Below are 20,187 nucleotides of genomic sequence, written 5' to 3'. Positions count from 1 at the left end.
GACAGTGGAGAGCCTGCTTGGGATTCTCTCTCTCTCCGTCTCTCTCTGCCCCTCCCCTGCTGGTGCTTTCTCTGTCTCTCAAAATAAATAAACTTAAAAAAAAAAAGTTTCTTGGAAAAATGGCTGATCACAGGCCTGGGGCAAGGAAAGTAGATCAGCCTAGAACATCTTATGCCAGAAAATAAAGATGGGGACATGGGAAAAGAATATAGGCTATAGCTTGATGGGAGTCTCACTGAGCAAATCTGGGACAGTTAAGTGTCAAAATTAATAGGACAGTAATGAATTATAACTCCTTGACAAATGAGGGAGATGAGGAAGCTTTTCCTTACATTAGAATACCAACTAATACACAGAGAAAGTATAATGAAATTAGGGGCGCGTGGGTGGCTCAGTTGGTTAAGCATCCCACTTCAGTGCAGGTCATGATCTCACAACTGGTGAGTTCAAGCTCCACATCAGGCTCTGTGCTGACATCACAGAGCCTGCTTGGGATTCTCTCTCTCCCTCTCTCTGTACCACCCCCCCCCAAAAGTAAATAAACTTAAAAACAAGAAGGTCTAATGAAGTTAAAAAGTCACCATCTTGTAACCATATTAGTAAATAATTATCTCAGGCAAAAATCATCAGTACTTGCTAAAACCATTGTGTGAAAGTTTGATGAGGAATATGATATTTAGAATTCCAAAATATCCCTCTACAAATTAGTAATTAAACAAAGGGGAAAATGCTAACTTGGCATTAGAGAAACCTGGCAGACCCACCTTCACCAAGTGTTGAGAATTAATATCACCAATATTGGGACAAGCTGATATAACGTGCCTCCTGGTATGATGTACCAAGGACCCACATCATATATACTTATGCACTATCCCTGTCAAAATGCATAACTTGAATCTAATCATGGGGAAACATCGGACAAACCTAAAAGGAAGGACACACACCAGAATAACTGATTCAGATTCTTAAAAAATGCCAGTGTCAAGAAAGGCCAAGGAAGGAACAAGGAGGCATGACAGCTAAACACAGCACATGATCTTAGATTGGCTCCTGTATGGGAAAAAATTCTATGAAAGACATTATTGAGACAATTAGCAAACTTTGAATATAGTCTTTATATAAATAAATACATGGCACTATCAAAGTTCCTCATTTTGAACAATGTTCTTGGGCTATGTAAGAAGCCTCTTCATTCTTAAGATACATGCTGAAGACTTTAACGATCAGTGGATATGGTATGTAGCTTAACCTCAAATGATTCAGAAAAAAAGAATGTGTAACATGCATGTATATGTATGCATACATAGAGAGAAAATGGTAATATAAGTATGGCAAAGTATAAACAACTGGTGAGCCTGGGGGTTCTTTGGATGATGATAGCCACTTTTCTGTAAATTCAAAATTATTTCAAAATTATCAGTTAAAAAAATTCCAGTGCCTCACCTCCACAGGTTCTCATCCGATGGTTTTGGGATGAGCCCCCAAGGCGTGCATGTTAATGCTAAGTTTCCCAGTTCTAATGGTCAGCCAGAGTTGATACTCTAAGGAGGCACTGGATCTGCAGTTGTTTCGTGTTCTCTTTAAAATGGGGAGACCTCGGGGCGCCTGAGTGGCTCAGTTGGTTAAGCAGCCAACTTAGGCTCAGGTCATGGTGTCACGGTTCGTGGGTTCAAGCCCCGCATCGGGCTCTGTGCTGACAGCTCAGAGCCTGCAGCCCACTTCAGATTCTGTGTCTACCTCTCTCTCTGCTCCTCCCCAACTCCGACTCTCTCTCAAAATTAAATAAACGTTAAAAAAAATTTTAATGGGGAGTCCTCACGGCACCTGGGTGGCTTAGTTGGTTGGGTGTCTGACTCTTGATTTCCACTCAGGTCATGATCCCAGGATTGTGGGATCAAGCCCCACATCGGGCCCAGCACCTACAGTGGAACCTGCTTGAGATTCTCTTTCTCCCTCTCTCTCTCTCTCTCTCCCCCTCCCTCTGCCCCCTCTCCTCAGCTTGCTCTCTCTCTCTCTGTCTCTCTCTAAAGTAATAATTTAAAAATGTGGAGTCCTCTAAGCCTGCATGCCCTGAGCCCCGGGCAAGAGAAGTCCATCTGTTATTTGTTTACTTGGCAGTTACCTGTCTTCCTTGTTAGAGTATAAGCTTCATGAGGACAAAGACCTAACCTAGTACAGCACCTGGCATAAAGTGAGTACCAAATAAATATTGGTTGAATGAGTAAGTGAGTGAATAAATGAATGAATGGGTAGAGTCCTGAGGCTTAAATGAGCCAGCATACAGACAGTGCCTGGTGCAGAGTAAGAGCTCATCAAATTGGCAGTTTTAAAGACTTGCTACCATTTAACCCTTGCTAAGAAGCAGCTTGAGCTGTAAACTGGCAGAATCAGCCCAGGCCTCCCTTCTGTGCACAACTGCCGTTTCATTTCACTTCAAAATTGGAAGACAATCAAGGCTGTAATCAGTTTAAAGGTCAGGGAAAGTGCACCGTGCCTATTTAGTTCTGTTGTTTCTTATTCTTTTGAGTTGATTTGCTGTTGGTTGACAGATTGATTTAGCTTGCTGTGTAGCAGGGAGAGCAGACGGGATTTGATGTGTGTAACCCAGCCAGCAGTGGAGGGGCAGAGTGAAAGCATTACCGTCACCACCACCCGCCCATCTCAGCCACCTGCTGCTCGTGTCCCTTGTGGCCTTTCCAGGGCTCCAGAAGGAGCAGTCCTTTCCAGGCAAGATGGGGTTCAGTAAATGCTCCCGTGGGAATTCATGGGTAAATTTTCCACTTACAATTAGACTGTGAAATGGCACTTAGGTAAAAAAAAAAAAGCCAGTTCTAAACGCTGTCTCCAGAACTGTGGTTAGCTAAGAAGGAAGTCAGTACAGTGCAGTGGGTAAAGGACTGGCTGTTGGCATTGGCCAGACCTGTTCAGAGAGTGCTTTTACTTTTCTCTGTGTGATCCTGATCTAGTTAACTTCCTTAAGCCTCAGTTTTCCCATGTACAAAATGGGACTAATGACAGTACCTGTCTCATATGGCTGTTAAAAGGTTATAGGACATGATTTTTAGAATAAGTCCTGGCACATCATTCCCATAAAGGCTGGTTACTGTCACAATTTTAGTATAATTAAAATATCTGTGTGCTTTTAAACAATTCTGTTGGTTTACTCCACTAGACTCTAAGTGCCATAGGGTTCCCTGGAGGGGACTCTTCCTCTTACTCATGATGCCTCCAGCCTAGCACAGAGCCTGGCATAGAGCACGCAGTCTACACACACGGGGTGGACAGAGCTCTGGGCTTCATTTTACAAATGAATTAGTAGACGCCCAAGAAAGTCGAGAGACTTGTCCAAGGGCACACTGCCAAAGGAGGGCCTAGGGCCGGGGCCCAAGCGTTCCCTTTTTCTGTCCACTGTTCTAACACATATCTGAGGAAAGACACAGAGAGTTAAGACGCTCCCTTGGATTCTACTGTCAGAGCCAAATTCCCTCAGGAATCCTCCTGAACGTGACATCCTGCTTATCTTATTTCTCATGACCTGGACTTTCTGGGCTTTGGGTTCCTGCTGTTTGTGTTGACTGAAGCCTCTAAGTCAGGGCTGAATTGCTAGGAGCAGCACACAGACTGCTCACCAGGGGAAGTAGAACTCCTTGTTTCCTCCAGGTGTCCCTGAGTGGAATCGTTTCTTTTTGTTTGTTTTAATTTTTTTTAATGTTTTGTGTTTTTGTTTTTTTTTTTTTTTTTTTTGAGAGAGAGAGAGAGAGACAGAGTGCAAGTAGGGAAGGGGCAGAGAGAGAGGGAGACACAGAATCTGAAGCAGGCTCCAGACTCCAAGCTGTCAGCACAGAGCCGGATGTGGGGCTCGAACCAACGAGCCATGAGATCATGACCCAAGACGAAGTCTGACGCTTAACTGACTGAGCCACCCAGACGCCCCAAGCTGAATCATTTCTTACACTCAGGCACTATAGAGTTACTTCCTGTTTTAAACCTTATGAATTAGGGTAGTGTGGCAGTTTGGATAATAAATCCCCCCAACCAAGGTGACACTATCATTAGACCCCAAAGACCTCTGATGAAGCAATTTATGTTAGACACATGCTAGTTCTCCTTTAGACTTGCAGTAAAGAAAAAAAATGGAATGACTGCAAATAAAAACAGTTCTTCAACTTTATCTAAAAAACCCACAAACTGACCTATGTACAAATCCAACAAACATATGTAATATATTTTTTGAGTGCATGCCATATTATCCATATTATGTTCTGGTATTTATAGTATGAATAAATTTTGCCAAGTTCATTTCTTGGAGCAACCTTGATGCAGACAGGAGGTCTGAGGGAGAATAGTGTCCGCTGTCAGGGTAGAGTTGTGGTCATATATAGCTCATCTCATGTTACACTGAGTCAGAGGCCCTCCCAAACAGGATTTTCTTCTAGGACAGAAATGGTGTGAAGTTATCCTTAAGTCTCTATCCACTGGGACAGTTGCAGGAATTATTTTTAAATGTGTGTGACAAGAATTGCAGCCAATATAATTCCAAACAAGATGCCTAAGTCATTTTTGAGATGTGGTCAAAAATCCCTTCTCAATTAATAGTGTATTTTTAGCTATGTATATACTCAGTAATTGTTTTCAAATGTGCTTTGTAGTTGAATGGTGATATTTTATTTGGAAATCTAGTATGTAGGAAGAAAGAAGCCATAGAAATTGTTCCTATACTATCAGGTTACAGTGTGTGTGTGTGTGTGTGTGTGTGTGTGTGTGTGTGTGTGTTGGGGGGTGTATTTACATATATTTACATATATGTGTATGAAACATCAGATTATATTTGTGTATTCTTTATATATATGTAAGTATTCTTTAATTTTTTTTCTTATGTTTATTTATTTTGAGAGAGTCAGAGTATGAGTGGGGGAGGGGCAGAGAGAGAGGGAGACATGAATCGCAAACAGGCTCCAGACTTTGAACTGTCAGCACAGAGCCCGATGCGGGGCTTGAACTCACAAATTGTGAGAGCATGACCTGAACTGAAGTTAGACACTTAACCAACTGAGCCACCCAGGTGCCCCATCTAAGTATTCTTTAAATGACTTTATCACTTCTTGTTGATATTTTAAAGAAAATGATGGAGGAGGTTGACCTGTCAAAGGAAACAGATTATTTACTTTTCTTTGCTTACCTGTTTATTCCCTACCTCATTCCAAGAGCCATTTTCAGTAGCTTATAGAAACTTGTATAATATAACATTTTTAGGTAAATGTGGTAATTGGGTTGGGGAAAAATTAAAAGGAGAGAAAAAGTTAAGCCACAAAATGCAGTAAGCAAAATACTCTAAGTCCTATACTTGCTAGAGATTTCTTAGAGACAAAGCAAAGAGGAAAATAGGATCTGTTAAATAGTTCATAGTGTCTATAAGAAAAAAGACAAGCTATTTGTTCAGGAAACACTGGGCCCTTCTCTAATACATTATGCAATGTGAATAATAACCTCAAAAATGTTCCTAAATAAATAGAACTATGGTTCTGAGCTTCCTAGAAGCCACAACAATGAAGGAAATAGGATCATTATATTGTTTATTGTGTCTTTAAGATTAAGAAGGTTCTTAGAAGCACACTTATTCCTGGAACTGAAGTTTTTCTTTCATTAAGAGGACACTGGGAAGGGCGCTTGGGTGGCTCAGTCCTTCGAGCGTCTGACTTTGGCTCAGGTCATGATCTTGCGGTTTGTGAGTTTGAGTCCCTCATTGCTTGCTGTCAGTGCAGAGCCCGCTTCGGATCCTCTGTTGCCCTCTTTCTCTGCCCTCCCCGCCTCTGAAAAACAAACATTAAAAAAAAAAAAAAAGAGAGAGGGCACTAGGAAAAAACAAAGCCTGAGAGGGGTGGGAGGTGGGTAGGGACCAGATAAGTTATTTTTTTTTTTCTGACTTTTAATCTAGTATTTTAAGTTTAGATTGTAATGACAAACCTTAACTATATTAGGATTGTGTTTTAAGGACAGTTTTAAGCATCTCATCTTGGTCACACCACATATTTATGACCTTAGGATACCCCTGGAACTTAGTTTTAGAGCAGAGAAGGATGTCTGAAACTAAGTAGTAGCTGTAGTTTATTGGGCACATACCATGTGCCAGGCACCACGCTAAGCACCTTTTGTTGCCATGTAGTCCTCATACCTGCTCTGTCACACAGAGGACATTATCTCCATTGTACAGATGAGGAAACCAGGGCTGGGAGAACATGACTCACACGAGGCCACACTGCCAGTAGGGCCCAACCAGGGATTTGAACCCAGATCTGCCTGATGCCGGGAATCCTAGGGCCATTTCATGCCATGTTGTCCAGTTACTTTAACTGGGCATGTTGGCCCAGTGCAGAGCTTCCCAACAGGGTACCAGGACCCCCAGGCTGGGCGGTGGGCAGCATCTGGCCATGCCTCCCACCCTGCCTGCTAACACTGAAATAGCCACAGGCCACTGGATAGGGAGGTGTGGAGAGAGGGGTGCTGAGTCCCTTGTCCAGAGGCTGCAGGATCTGTCAGCATGTTTTAGGAAGCCAAGGGTAAGTGGATAGGGATGAGGATGTTCTTTTCTCCCTCCTTCCAAATATCCTACCCATCCATAGATGAGGAGCAGGGAAGGGCTTCGCCACCAAAGAGGATACCCGGGTACAGAGAACACGAGCCTGTGACTCAGGAGGTGGGTTCTGGCATTAACTGTAGCCCTTTGTAACTAATAAACATAATTGATCACCTAACAATGATATATGTTAAAATAATCAATGGCTTATTTTCCAGAGGCAGTTACTATTGCGGGTGTCTACCCATAGGGTTTCTTCATCTATCTACGTATAAATATATGCACATATATATTTATAAACATGGAAACATATTATAAATGCTGTAGTGCAATGTGCTTTTTCTTTCACTTGGCAGTATATCATAGACATCTTTCCATGCTAAAAGTTTTAATAAAAATTTCATTGTGTAGCGAGGGGTTTTTCTACATCATCAAATAATTCTCTGACACCAGCTAGGTTGGAGAATTCAACTCAATTCTGATACTTGTCTACCCAGAGGTAACATCCGTTCTCACAGGTTAAGGGCTCAGACCCACAGGACTGTCCCCACCACAGACAATCCCAAATCCAGGTTGTTACCTGCTCTTTTGACTGACCGGCTGCCGTTGGGAGCTTCCCACAACCCCCTCCTTGGGTTCAATTAATTTGCTGGTGCAGCTCACAGAACTCAGGAAACTACCCACTAGATTACTGGTTTATTACAGAGGTTACATTAAAGAATACGACTCAGCAGCCAGATGGAGAGATAAAAGGGAGAGAGAGAGAGAGGTCCTGAACAGAGAGGCTTCTGTCCTCGTGGGGCTTAGGGCCTGGCATGATGGCATGGGGAATTGTTCTGGTATCCCCATCTGGAAGTCTCTGAACCCTGTCCTTTGGGTTTTTATGGAGGCTTCATTACATAGGCATGGTTGATTTAATCATTGGCCAATGGTGCCAGATTCAACCTCCAGCCCCCCCTCCCCACCCTGGAGGCCTGGGCGGTGGGACGGAAAGTTCCTAACCCTCTAATCACACGGTTGGTTTTCCCCCCGGCAACCAGCCCCCATCCTAACTTGGATCCAAAAGTCACTTTATCAACATAACAAATGACACCTTTAGCTTTTCTTCACTTGGGAAATTCCAAGGGTTTTTAGGAGCTGTATGCCAGAAGTGGGGACAAAGGCAAATATATATTTCTTATTATAAATCACAGTATCACACATGCCAATATATATAGATCTATCTCATTATTTTTTTGTGGATCCATAAAAATGGTAATCAGTCTGTACCATGCTTTTAAAAAAAACAATCCCTATAAATGAATATTCAGCCTATATTGTGAACAATGCTCCCATAGATATTTTTGTAGAGTTGTCCTTGCTTACTCATAGAAGTATTTCTATAGGATAAAGTCCTAGGAATGAAACTGCTGGTTCAAAGGACATGCATGTACTACGTTTAGGCAGCGATTGCCATGTTGTCATCCAAAATTGTTGCTTCCGTTTGCACTTAATGCCACCAACCCGCTTTGGAACTGTTGATGGGTGATGTGATCTTGGTGTTTCATTTTCCCTGCTTGTAAAATGAGAATGATTATTGCCTTGAGAGTAATTCTAAATGAAGTCATTGCTTTGATAATACGCTTACTCTTTAAGAAGAAATATATCAGTAACTCTAAGGTGTCACTTACATCTTAATTTTTTCTCTCATATCTCCTCAAACTTTATTCCTTCTCCATTTGAACCTGCAAAAGAAATAAAAATTTGATTAAAAGAAATCTAGGGACTTCATGCCTCGAAATTACTTTCATCGGTTCTAATTTAAGACTCACCCGTGGGTGGAGACGTTTGGATGACATCAACTTTCGTACATATTTTTTCATTAAAAATGTGCACATGTCTGCATAGCTAGGACTGCCTTCTTTTGAAATGCTCAAAGATCCCCTACTGTTCTGCTGAAATTAAAAAGTAAATCAAAGAGGGTTTCCTTTTTTTGAAATGCTCTGGGTGCCATGGGGCACCTGGGTGGCTCAGTCGATTGAGTGATTGAGCATCTGACTCTTGATTTTGGCTGAGGTCACAGTCCAGGGTCATGGGATGGAGCCCTGCATCGGGGTCTGCACTGGGCTCTGCACTGAGTATGGAACCTGCTTGAGATTCTTTCTCTCTACCTCTGCCCCTCTCCCCCACTTGCAGTATCTCTAAAAAATAAATAAGTAAAAAAAAAAAAAATAAATAAATAAATAAATAAATAAATAAATAAATAAATAAGTAAATAAAAATTAAAGTGCTTTGCCCCACAAGTTCAAGATCCCAAATTTAAGTTTATGTAAATGGAGGCTTCCAACCTCCTTAGCTTCATTCCTTCATCTGATTGTTCAGTATTCTTCTTTAAAGTTATATAGATGCAGAGTGCTTTTGTAGGATTTGGATAAATCTACCAACTTCTGGAGATCTCTCAGAACCAGATTGGATTAAGTTTCCCATTTATCAACTGTATAACCTTGTGCAGGTTGCATAATCTCTGTCACTGACTCAGTTGGCACGGCAATAAAGTGGAAATACTGATATTAGCAACAACCCCATAGGGTTTTGGGAAGATTAAATGAACTGGAATAGTGCTTGGCTCATAATAAGAAGATCAATAAATGATTAGTAATATGTGGGTAATACATGTTGTTACTAAGAATATTGCTTTGGTGGAGGGGAACATCTGGATGGCTCAGTTGGTCGAGCATACAACTCTTGATTTTGGCTCAGGTCATGATCACATGGTTCATGGGTTCGAGCCCTGCATCAGACTCTGCACTAAGAGCACAGACCCTGCTTGGAATTCTCTCTCTCCTCTCCCTCTGCCCCTCCCCTACTTGCTCTCTTTCTGTCTCTCAAAATCAATGAATAGATATTAAAAAAAAAAAAAAAAAAGGATATTGGCTTTGGGGTCTGACAGAACCAGGGTCCTGCCCCTTTTCATCAATGAGGTCAGAGGCAAGTTGCTCGTCCTCTCAAGGCACAGTTTGCTCCTCTGTTATAACGGGGACAATTAGAGCCTGTTGCAGAGGGCTCCTGTGAGGATTAAGTAAGATTAAATACCATTGTATGCTATTAAATAGACCCCTAGTCCAAAGTGAATACCCGGTGGCTGGTTTTAGTAATATTTTTTAAACTGTCAAGAAATATGTATAAAATTTTTTAAAGGTCTTTTTATTTATTTTTCAGAGAGAGAAAGAGGGCGAGCATGAGCGGGGGAGGGGGCAGAGATTGAGGGAGACAGAGAATCAGAGGCAGGCTCCAGGTTCTGAGCTGTCAGCACAGAGCCCAAGGTGGGGCCCAAATTCATGAACCTCGAGATCATGACATGAGCCAAAGCTGAACGCTTACCCGACTGAGCCATCCAGGCACCCCTAAAATTTTTATTCCAAGTAATTTACTGATAGCAGTGGTTCTCAATCCTGGCTGCAGATTAGCAACCCCTGGGAGAAATTTATAAGGATACATCAGGCTAGAGGCCAGAGAAAGTGATTACACGGATCTATTCTTAGTAGAGAATGTGTTGTAACCGCATCAGCAAAATCCTAATATTGTGGTGAACAAGCTGCAAGGTCCCAGCAACAGTGATAGGTTTTGGATTCAAAGTCTTCCTTTTGAGGCTCTTCTCACTAATGCAATTTCATTTGGATTAAAATTCAGGGAATCTGAGTTCCTGGCCCATCTGTGCAATTTACCAAGTAGATGGACTTTGCTTTCTCCTTTGAAAAATGGAAAGAGTAAACCAGGAAATCTCTCTAAACAAGAATTCCAACTGGTGTTGCCATAGAATCACCTGCCCCCTGGGCAAGAGGCCTATTGCAGAGCAAACGTAGGCCTTGGAAAACTTGCCGTTGTCTTGGTGGTGATTGATGGGCTTGGGGGGTTGGTCTCAACACTGAGGGCAAGAACAATAAGATGGTGAACATTCTAGGCTTTTGTTGGGTAGAGTAGTGTGGGATAGCTGAGGGCCAGAGAGTAACTGGGGAGGTTTAGATGTTGAGGTGGGTTAGGGGAAAGGGTGTATTGCGTATTTGGCCATTTAGGAGAGATTGTGGGGAAGGAGCAGGGATGTTTAAAGGAGATTTTTGTTCGATCATACATTAGAAGAATGGGAAGCATATACCCTAGACTGAGGGCCTTTCCTATCACCATATTTGGGTCTGTCACACCCAGGGGTGACTCTGAATGAAAGTTGGAGCTAATGAAGGGAAGGCAATGGGAAGTTGCTCCTGCTGTGTGGTGTCCCAGCCTGGAGGGTAGTGTTGCCTATGTCCTTAACTGCCAAACCTTGGCTGTCTGCAAAGATCCATGGTCCTCATGAGAGCTCAATTTATTGAAGGCCTACTATGTGCTGGGCACCTTACATACATTATTTCTGATTAATATTCATGACAAATTCTATTAACACATACTGTTATTACCCTATCTTTCAGGGGAGGAAACTGTCCCAAAGGTTAAGTCACTCACCTTTGGTCACACAGGCCAATAAGTGGCAGAGCTGAGGAAATTTAGAACTTTCCACAATTTCATACTGCCTTGCTGTTCTCACAGCCTTCCTTCCAGCCAGTCCATGGACTGGTAGGCTGAGGGAGAGGTCTGGAATTCATGGTGTCCAAACGCTCAAAAAGAGCCCAATACAGAATTGAAGGCCACACCTTGAAAAGGATTGAAGGATGTATGCCTGCCCCAACATGGACAAACCTTGAAAGCGTTATGCAAAGTGCAAATAGCCAGATACCAAAGAGACCACATATTATATGATTTCGTTTATATGAAATGTCCAGAATAGGCAAATCTGCAGAGACAGAAAGTAGATCAGGGGTTGCCTAGAGCTGGGGGAATGGAGGGCAATAGCTAAAGGGTACGAGGTTTCATTTTTGGGGTGAGGAAGTATAAAATCGATTGTGGTGATGACTCCACACATCTGTGACGATACCGAACTATTGAGTTTTCGTGCGCTTTAAATGGGTGGATTGTATGGTATGTGAATTATGTTTCAATAAAGCTGCTACAAAAAAAATTTAATTGAAGGCATGGACCACCTTACACCCAATAGGATGAATACTATCAAAAAGCCCCCAGAAGATAATAAGTGTTTGTGAAGATGTAGAGAATTGGCATCCTCATGCACTGTTGGTAGGAATGTAAAATGGTATAGCCAAAGTGGTTCCTTTAAAAAATCTTAAGAGGACGGGGCTCCTGGGTGGCTCAGTTGGTTGAGCATCCAACTTCAGCTCAGGTCATGATCTCACTGCTTGTGAGTGCTGACAGCTCGGAGTCTGGAGCCTGCTTCAGATTCTGTGTCTCCCTCTCTCCCAATGTGCCCCTCCCCTGCTCATACTCTGTCTCTCTCCCTCTCAAAAATACATAAACATTAAACTACTTCTAAAAATTAAAAATAAAATTAAAAAATTTTTTAAATTTTCTTTGACTATATGATACACATAACTTAGCCACTAATAATTTTTTCAAGTGTTTAATTCCTTTGAATCACCCAGGATTTTAAAGATTTATTTTGTTTATTGTCCGTGTAACCACGCAGTGTAAATTCTGTAGTAGCAGAGGCTTTCTTTTTTCTTCCTGTTTTGTTCACTGCTGTATCCCCAGCATCTAGAACAATGCACAGCACATGGTAGATGCTCAAGAAATATTTGTTGATTAATGAATGGATCTGTGTTTCATAATCCCCCTCCCAAATTATCTAGCCTAGTGAACACTCCAAGGACAAGTAAATGGAGCTGTTTCTAAGCAAACAAACACACACACAAACAGGAGACATAATGCTTACACAAAAAGAAAAGTCTACTAGAACATAACCCCAAAATGCTACTAGTGATTATTTCTTTTTTAAAAAACTTTATTTATTTTTTTTAGTAATCTCTACACCCAACGTGGGGCTCAAACTCACAATGCTGAGATCAAGAGTCGCATGCTTCGTCACCTGAGCCAGCCAGGTGCCACTATATAGTGATTATTTCTAAGTGGCAGTAATGCTGGTGACTGATGGGTTGATTGATTACTGCCTGTTTTAGTTTTTTTCTAAAATAGAAATGCAGGTGATTATTTTCCTTTTTTGATTATTTATGTTTTCTAGAATAATAGCAAAGGTTATTGACTGTGTGCTTACTATGAGGCAAGCACTGTTCCATGTGCTTCCCTAGCAGTGACTCAGTCTTCAGAGCAGCCCTGTGAAGCAGGTACTACTGTGGTGTCCATTTTATAGATGAAGAAACTGGGGCACAGAGAGGTTGAACAATGTACCCAGGGCCTCAACAGCAAAGAAGTAGCAGAGCCAGGCAGCTGGATTCCAGAGTCCTTCCTCTTCCCCACCTCGTTATGCTGCAATGTACAGATGTTATTTATGGAGTTAAAATGCTCAGGAGAAATCTCTTGGTGTTTGGTTTCATACAAAATCCATCAGGATCCAACCTCTGATTAAACTGCCAAGGGCAAGAAGCTCATGTCCCTTTATGCCTGTTAGCCTGGTTTAAAGGGCAGTCAGTGGTCCCACCCGCCTAATTGTCCCACTCCACTCTGTGAGCACCAGTCCAGTCCTGTTGACTCATGGTATTCGCCTTAGGATCTAAATTTAGTATCTGAGTAGCTGAAGTGTCTTGCCAATTTCCAGATTCAACTCTCATTAGTCCAGGACATGGAAAATTTTCAAGGTAAAGAGCTCTGGAAGGTAGCTGTCAAGAAGGGCAGGCTGATTCCTTTTACATGGATTTAAAAATTGTCCCTTTATCGAAGTAATACATTCTCATGATGAAAATGCAGAAAAGCATCAAGAGATCAGAAAAAAGTTACCCAGCAAGACTGTCACCGATGATACTTTGGTATATAGAAAAACGTTTGAAAGGTGCCTTATTTTGTCCCATCCGAGTAGGAGGGAGGCAGCAGAAACTGAGTCCTGTGTAATGTCCTCCTGTTACCATGCGCATTGGAGTTGCCCTCATTTGCTTTTCATGTCATCTAAAGACTTGTCTCTTAAGAGGTTTCAAAGTGACCGCTGAAGCTGTTCAGAGAGAGCAGCTAATGATAGCAGAAAAAGTCCGGACTTTGGAGTCCCCAAATCTACCTTCAAACCCTGCTTGGAAGCTTCCTAACTGTGTGTCTTTGAGCAAGGCACTTACCCTTTCTCATCTTCCATCTTTTAACTGTAAAATGAGATGAACACCCCTTTAAAAGTCCAACTGAGAGGTTATTTGAGTTAAAAGACTTGAACTAAGGCCTACCTGTAGATTCTCACTGGCTGTGTGACCTTGAGCAAGTTATTGAACCTCTCTATGCTTTAGTTTCTTCATCTGTACAATGGAAATAATAGAAGGACTCCCCTCACTGGATCCTTGAGAGACCTGTATGAGACAATCCATATAACATGCTTAGTTCAATGCCTCATACACATTAGGTGCTCAGTAATGATCAGCGACTACTATAAACCAAACAATTTTTGAAGCATGTTGGAGCCATTTTCCCACTGTGGATGGTGAAATCAATTAGTGGGTTGCCACCTGCATTTAAAAAACAAAAGAGTAGACCTAGAAAATATTAGTGTGTATTGCTTATAGTAAGATAAATGCTCTTCCTATATCTTATCTTTCATCAGTGAAAGTTTTGTGTACTGTAAAAACGATGTAAATTGCATCCCCCCTCCCTTTTTTTAAACATTTATTTATTTAAGTAATCTCTCCTAACATGGGGCTTGAACTCATGACCTTGAGATCAAGAGTTGCGTGCTCTTCCGACTGAGCCAGCCAGGTGCCCCATGTAAATTGTATTTCTTTAACTTGTTTTTTCTTTTAGAGAGAGAAAGAGAGAGCATGCAAGTGGGGGAGAGGGGCAGAGGGAGAGAGAGAGAATTCCAAGCAGGTTCCAGGCTCAGCAGCTTGATCCCATGACCCTGGGATCTTGACCTTGGCAGAAACCAAGAGTCAGATGCTCAACTGACTGAGCCACCCAGGTGCCCCTAAGTTGTATTTATTGTAGGTGGCAGTTTGAGTATGGAAGACACTGGCTTAGAGCAGATAAACTTGGGTCCTCTGATCTTGGATTTAACCTGAATTTGCCAAAGTGGTATATCTTTGGCCTACAAAACCAAGGTAGCTCTAGGAAATAGACATATTAAATGTACTTTTGCATCTTCTGTAAAAAAGTTTGAGTCAAACTCCATTAAATCCTTCTACAAAAATAAACCATCAGAAGTGCCTAGTTGGTTCATTTGGTTAAGTGTCCGACTCTTGATTTTGGTTCAGGTTACAATCTCACAGTTCATGGAATCCAGCCCCAAGATGGGCTCTACACTGACAGCTCAGAGCCTGCTTGGGATTCTCTCTCTCCCTCTCTCTCTCTCTCTCTCTGCCCCTCCCCTGCTTCCTCACTCTCTCTTTCTCTCTCTCAAAATAAATAAGTAAACATTTAAAAAAATCCCCATATGAGAAAAGTTATCCAGCAGATAGTGCCAGGAAAAATGTTGCTTCCCTTGAGGAAATAGTTTGCTTCTTCCCTAACTTTCCCTGTTTACCTTGTCTGCCAGGAACCTCAGAGTTCATTTCAAAGCTCTTGTATAACAGCTTATTGGCTCTTCTGGTTAAGCGTATCTGTTTCTCTTCAGACTTGGTTTTCTTTCTTTTTCTTTTTTTTCCTTCCACTTTTGTTGTGAATTATCTCAAATCCTTTTAGGGAGAAAGCAAGATATAAATATATTCAGAAAGAAAACAGGCATCTGCCTTGTTTACAACACAGAGGCTGTGAATCTCACATGAGATAATGTATGCAAAAGAACATTAAACACTGAGAAGCCTGGTCCAGGGGGAGTTGTCATTACAGTGTATCCAACTCTTGCAGAGGTGTGAAGTTTTATCAGCTTTGTAGAAAAGAAGAATACTGTTGGTCTTTGTTTTAACGATTTTTTTAAAGTAACTTTCTTCTTAACTGATTATAAAAGGAATAATTGCAAAAAGAAGTAATAATTGCCCTTTGTGGAAAAGTTGAACAAAAAAAGTTGGTCATTGTAGGTCTCACCACCCAGAGATGACCACTACTGAAATAGCTTTATTTTTTTAAACAGCTTTATTGATACATAATTCATATGTCATACAATTCAAAGCATACAAATCAGTGGCTTTTAGTATATTCACAAAATTTGCAACTATGACTGCCATCAGTTTTAGCATATTTTCATCACCTCGCAAAGAAACCCTATTCCCCTTACCCATAACTCCCCAAGACCCCCATTCCTCCCAGCCCCAGATAATCACTAGTCTCCTTTCTGTCTCTATAGAGTTGTCTTTGTGACTGGTTTGTTTCACTTAGCACAATGCTTTCAAGGTCCATCCATGTCGTAGCATTTATGTATACTTCATTTCTTTTTATGGCTTGTATCAGTCAGCTTAGGCTGACATCACAACACACCACAGACTAGCTGGTGTAAGCGACAGACATTTATTTTCCCACAGTGCTGGAGGCCAGAAGTCTGAGGTCAGAATGCAAACATGGTCAGGCTCCAGTGAGAGCTCTTCTCCAGGCTTCCAGAAGCTGCCTTCTAGCTAAGATCCTCAAGCAGGGGAGGGAGAGCTCTGGTATCTCTTCCTCTTCTTATGAGGGTGCCAGTTCTATGGGATTAGGGCTCCACCCTTAAGACCTCACTAACCTTAATTGCTTCCTTAAAGGCCCTATCTCCAATACAGTCACTTGAGAGGATTAGGATTTTAGCATGTGAATTTGAGGGGGGACACAATTCAGCTCATAACATGGCTGAATATATCCCATGGTGTGGACATATCACATCTCATCCATCTAGTCACCTGTTGATGGATGTTGAGTTATTTTTGGCTATTTTCTATAATGCTTCCACGAACGTTCATGTACCAGTTTTGTGTGAAGATGTATTTTCAATCCTCTTGGGTGTGTACATAGGAGTGGAATTGCTGGGTCATATGGTAACTCTAGGTTCAACTGTTTGAGGAACTGCAAAACTGTTTTCAGAGTGGCTAAACCATTTTACATTCCCACCAGCAGTGAAGGAGAGTTCCAATTTCTGCCCATCCTTGCTAACACTTGTTATTATCTGTCTGTTGGATTATAGCCATCCTGGTGGGTGTGAAGTGGTATCCCATTGTGGTTTGATTTATGCTTCCCTGATGCCTAATGAGGTTGAGCATCTTGTCATGTGCTTACTGGCCATTTGTATATCTTCTTTGGAGGAATGTCTATTCAGATCCTTTGCCTTTTTTAATTGGACTATCATTTTGTTGTTGAGTTATGAGAGTTCCTTGTATATTCTAGACACAAGTTTCTTATCAGATATATAATTTGCAGTTTTGTGGGCTGTCTTTTCACTTTCTTGGTGTCTTAACGCGCAAGAGTTTTTAATTTTGGTGATGTCCAATTTATTTTTTCAATTGTCGCTTGTGTTCTTGGTATCCTATCTAAGAAACCATTGCCTAATCCAAGGTCATGAAGATTTGTTTATTTTTTTTCTAAGAGTTGTATGATTCAAGTGCTTTCATTTAAGTCTTTGACCTATTTTGAGTTATTTTTTTTTAACTTTATTTATTTTAAGAGGGAGACAGAGAGCACATGAGCTTGCACAAGCAGAGGAAGGACAGAGAGACATAGAGAGAGAGAATCCCATGCAGGCTCCTCGGTCAGCACAGAAGAGCCTCACACAGGGCTCAATCTCACGAACAGTAAGATCATAACCTGAGCCAAAATCAACAGTTGGATGCTTAACCGACTGAGCCACCCAGGTGACCTGAGTTAATTTTTGTATATGGCATAAGGTAAGAGTCTAACTCCATTCTTTTGCATGTGGATATCCAGGCATCCAGCAACATCTGTTGAAGAGACTTCTCTTTCCCTAGTGAAATGATGTTGGCACCCTTGTTACAAATCAGTTGAACATGAATGTAAGGGTTTATCTCTGGACTTTTAATTCCATTTTATATATGTCTATCCTTATGCTAGTACCACAAAGTCTCAATTACTATAACTGTATAATAAGTTTTAATTCAGGAAATTTGAATCCTCCAACCTTCTTTATTTCAAGATTGTTTTGGCAATTCTGGGACCTTTGAATTTCCAATTGTCGTCTTTATTGTCAATGTTATTGAAAATGCAACTCTAGCTTTAATTTTATGTCAATGAAATCATCACCCATAACAATTATTTTCATGTGTCCCTAACTCTACATTGTAAACATCCTTCTGTATCATAAACTTATTTTACATATGCGTAGTACATAATTTAGTTGTCTTCCTATCAGACACTTCTTTCTGAACTTCATCATTATAAATATTGCCTCCATGGCTGCCTTCATTCCTAAGAGAGTTTAATTTTATTTGTGAAGCTATTAAAGATATTTTTACATTCTGAAAACATTAATCTTTTAACTCAAACTTTGAGGTGATTTCCCTAAAAGTAGTAGAATGGTCACAAAAAAGAGTCAAATCCCACATTTGCAGCTTAGAAAAGTCACTAATCTTTCTGAGCCACAGTGTTCTCATCTGACACATGCAGATAGTAATAATAATAGAGCTGTTTTGAAGGGCGCCTGGGTGGCTCGGTGGGTTAAGTGTCTGACTGTTGGTTTCGGCTCAGGTCATGATCTCACGGTTTGTGAGATCGAACCCTGCATCAGGCTCTAAGCTGACAGTTTGGAGCCTGCTTGGGATTCTCTCTCCCTCTCTCTCTGCCCCCCCCCCCCACAAAATAAATAAACTTAAAAAAAAAAATAGAGCTGTTTTAAAGATTAAGGGAATGTATAGTCTAGCACACACGACCCAATAAATAGTACTTATAATAATCATCATTCTTATTTTCATCATTGTTGTTACTGTTGCTAGCTATATTAGAAGTTGCAACAGGTAGCAGAAATGGAGATGGTGGGCTGGCATTCAGGTCTTTCTTATCAGCCTGGGAATTGCAGTCATAATAAGTGGACATTAGTGACTCCTGGCTGGCCCAGCTGATGGAGCACACTACTCTTGATCTCGGGGTTGTGAGTCTGAGCCCCATGTTAGGCATAGGGATTACTTTAAAAAATAAATTTTTTTTAAAGAGTACATTTAAAAAAATGAGTAGACATTAACTATTTCTCACATTGACCAAAGAACAGTTGTTGTTTTTTTTAATTAAAAAATTTTTTTAACATATATTTATTTTTGAGACAGAGAGAGACAGAGCATGAACGGGGGAGGGTCAGAGAGAGAGAGAGACACTGAATCTGAAACAGACTCCAGGCTCTGAGCTGTCAGCACAGAGCCCGACACGGGGCTCGAACTCACGGACCGCGAGATCATGACCTGAGCCGATGTCGGACGCCCAACCGACTGAGCCACCCAGGCACCCCAAGAACAGTGTTTTAATATCATGCACCAAATAGATGTCTTCATTCCTAAATCTTTGTATGTATTTAAGGTTACTTTCTTAGAATCGTTTCTTAGCAATGGCTGTGAGATGGTTTAATTCCATTTGTGTAGCTGTGGGAGATATTGTTTACATATTGAAAACTCTTATCTTTTCATTAAAGCATAGATCAGCTCTGAGGGAGCAATGGCTGTGTCTGGCCTGTTTACGATTTAGGTCTAGCATCGACAAACACACAGTAGATGCTGACAGAGGAATGCCAGAAGGAAAGCAGGAGGCCCCCAACATATTTTGCTGCTTTGGATTACGTTGTGGCAGCAGCAGGGGCTAAAGGGGCTTAAGGTAGGAAACCAGGCACACAGTAGTTTGAGTCACGATACGAACCATCATTTATTATGTACTTGTTGCGTCCATTGTGTGTTGGTCATTCTTCTGGTGGATTTTTATATGCGATCTCAGTTAATATATTTAAATGTCAAGATTACCTGTGCAGTGAGATCCATGGGGAGCCCAGTGTTATAGGCAAGGAAACAGAAGCTTCAAGAGGATTAATGACTGGGCCTAGGGGGTACTGGTAAGTAAGTGCTGGGGCTCAAATGCAAACACTTAACCTCTCTGATACTAAAGTCTGGGTGTTCTTTTCCCAGGAAAGATGTGTGTCCTTTCGACAACCTAGCGGCTGAGAGAGAGGGTGGTTGGGACTTACAAAAGGAAGCTAGAGTAGGATTCATTAATTAGGTCAACAAAGATTGATCGAGCTTCTGCTCTGGGCGTGGGACTGGATAGCTCCAGGTGTTGGGGTATTCAATGGAGACTATAAGCCAATACCTTGCTCTACTAGAAACTCAAAGTCTAGGGGTGAAGCAGACACTGTTCCAGTAATCACATAACTACTTGATTACAAATTGTGATCAGTGCTTCTAAGAAGTTCAGGGTGCCATGAGAGATCAGCAGGGGAATTTGAATAGGTTCCCTTAGGCTGAGATCAGAAGTGAGCTAGGAATTAACTAGATGTGAATGCCAGGAAGGGCTTTCTAGGATGAGAAAAGTACCTAAGCAAAGACCCTGAGTCTGGAAGGGGGACTGAAAAAAGGCCTGTGTGGCACAAGCAGGATGCAGGGTGACCGTGGAGCCAAGAGAGAGCAGTTAAACACTGTGGACTTGATCCTGAGGACAGCAGGGAGCCTTTAAAAGGTTTTAACTGAGCAGTGGCAGCATCAGATAGGCTTTCTAAAAAG

At 41.5% G+C, this 20,187-nt stretch overlaps 1 protein-coding gene across 7 annotated transcripts in view; it reads left to right on the top strand.

The window, feature by feature from the left end:
- The window catches only part of IQCK (IQ motif containing K), a 127,136-nt gene that overhangs the window by 91,275 nt on the left and 15,674 nt on the right, over positions 1-20,187 (top strand). The window contains exons 8-9 of one of the 7 annotated variants that reach the window (XM_045461678.1): positions 2,193-2,195; positions 16,066-16,078. The exons of 4 other annotated variants lie outside the window; for them this stretch is intronic. In XM_045461678.1, the coding sequence (XP_045317634.1) occupies positions 2,193-2,195 (3 nt within the window). In that variant the 3' untranslated portion in view covers positions 16,066-16,078. Of the gene's footprint in view, positions 1-2,118; positions 2,170-2,192; positions 2,196-16,065; positions 16,079-20,187 lie in introns of those variants that run through there. 2 more of the 7 variants (XM_045461676.1, XM_045461674.1) reach the window with 2 other exon arrangements.

This window comes from Leopardus geoffroyi, chromosome E3 (genome assembly GCF_018350155.1).
Source record: "Leopardus geoffroyi isolate Oge1 chromosome E3, O.geoffroyi_Oge1_pat1.0, whole genome shotgun sequence".
Lineage (NCBI taxonomy): Eukaryota > Metazoa > Chordata > Mammalia > Carnivora > Felidae > Leopardus > Leopardus geoffroyi.
This window is presented reverse-complemented; position numbering and strand designations above follow the sequence as displayed.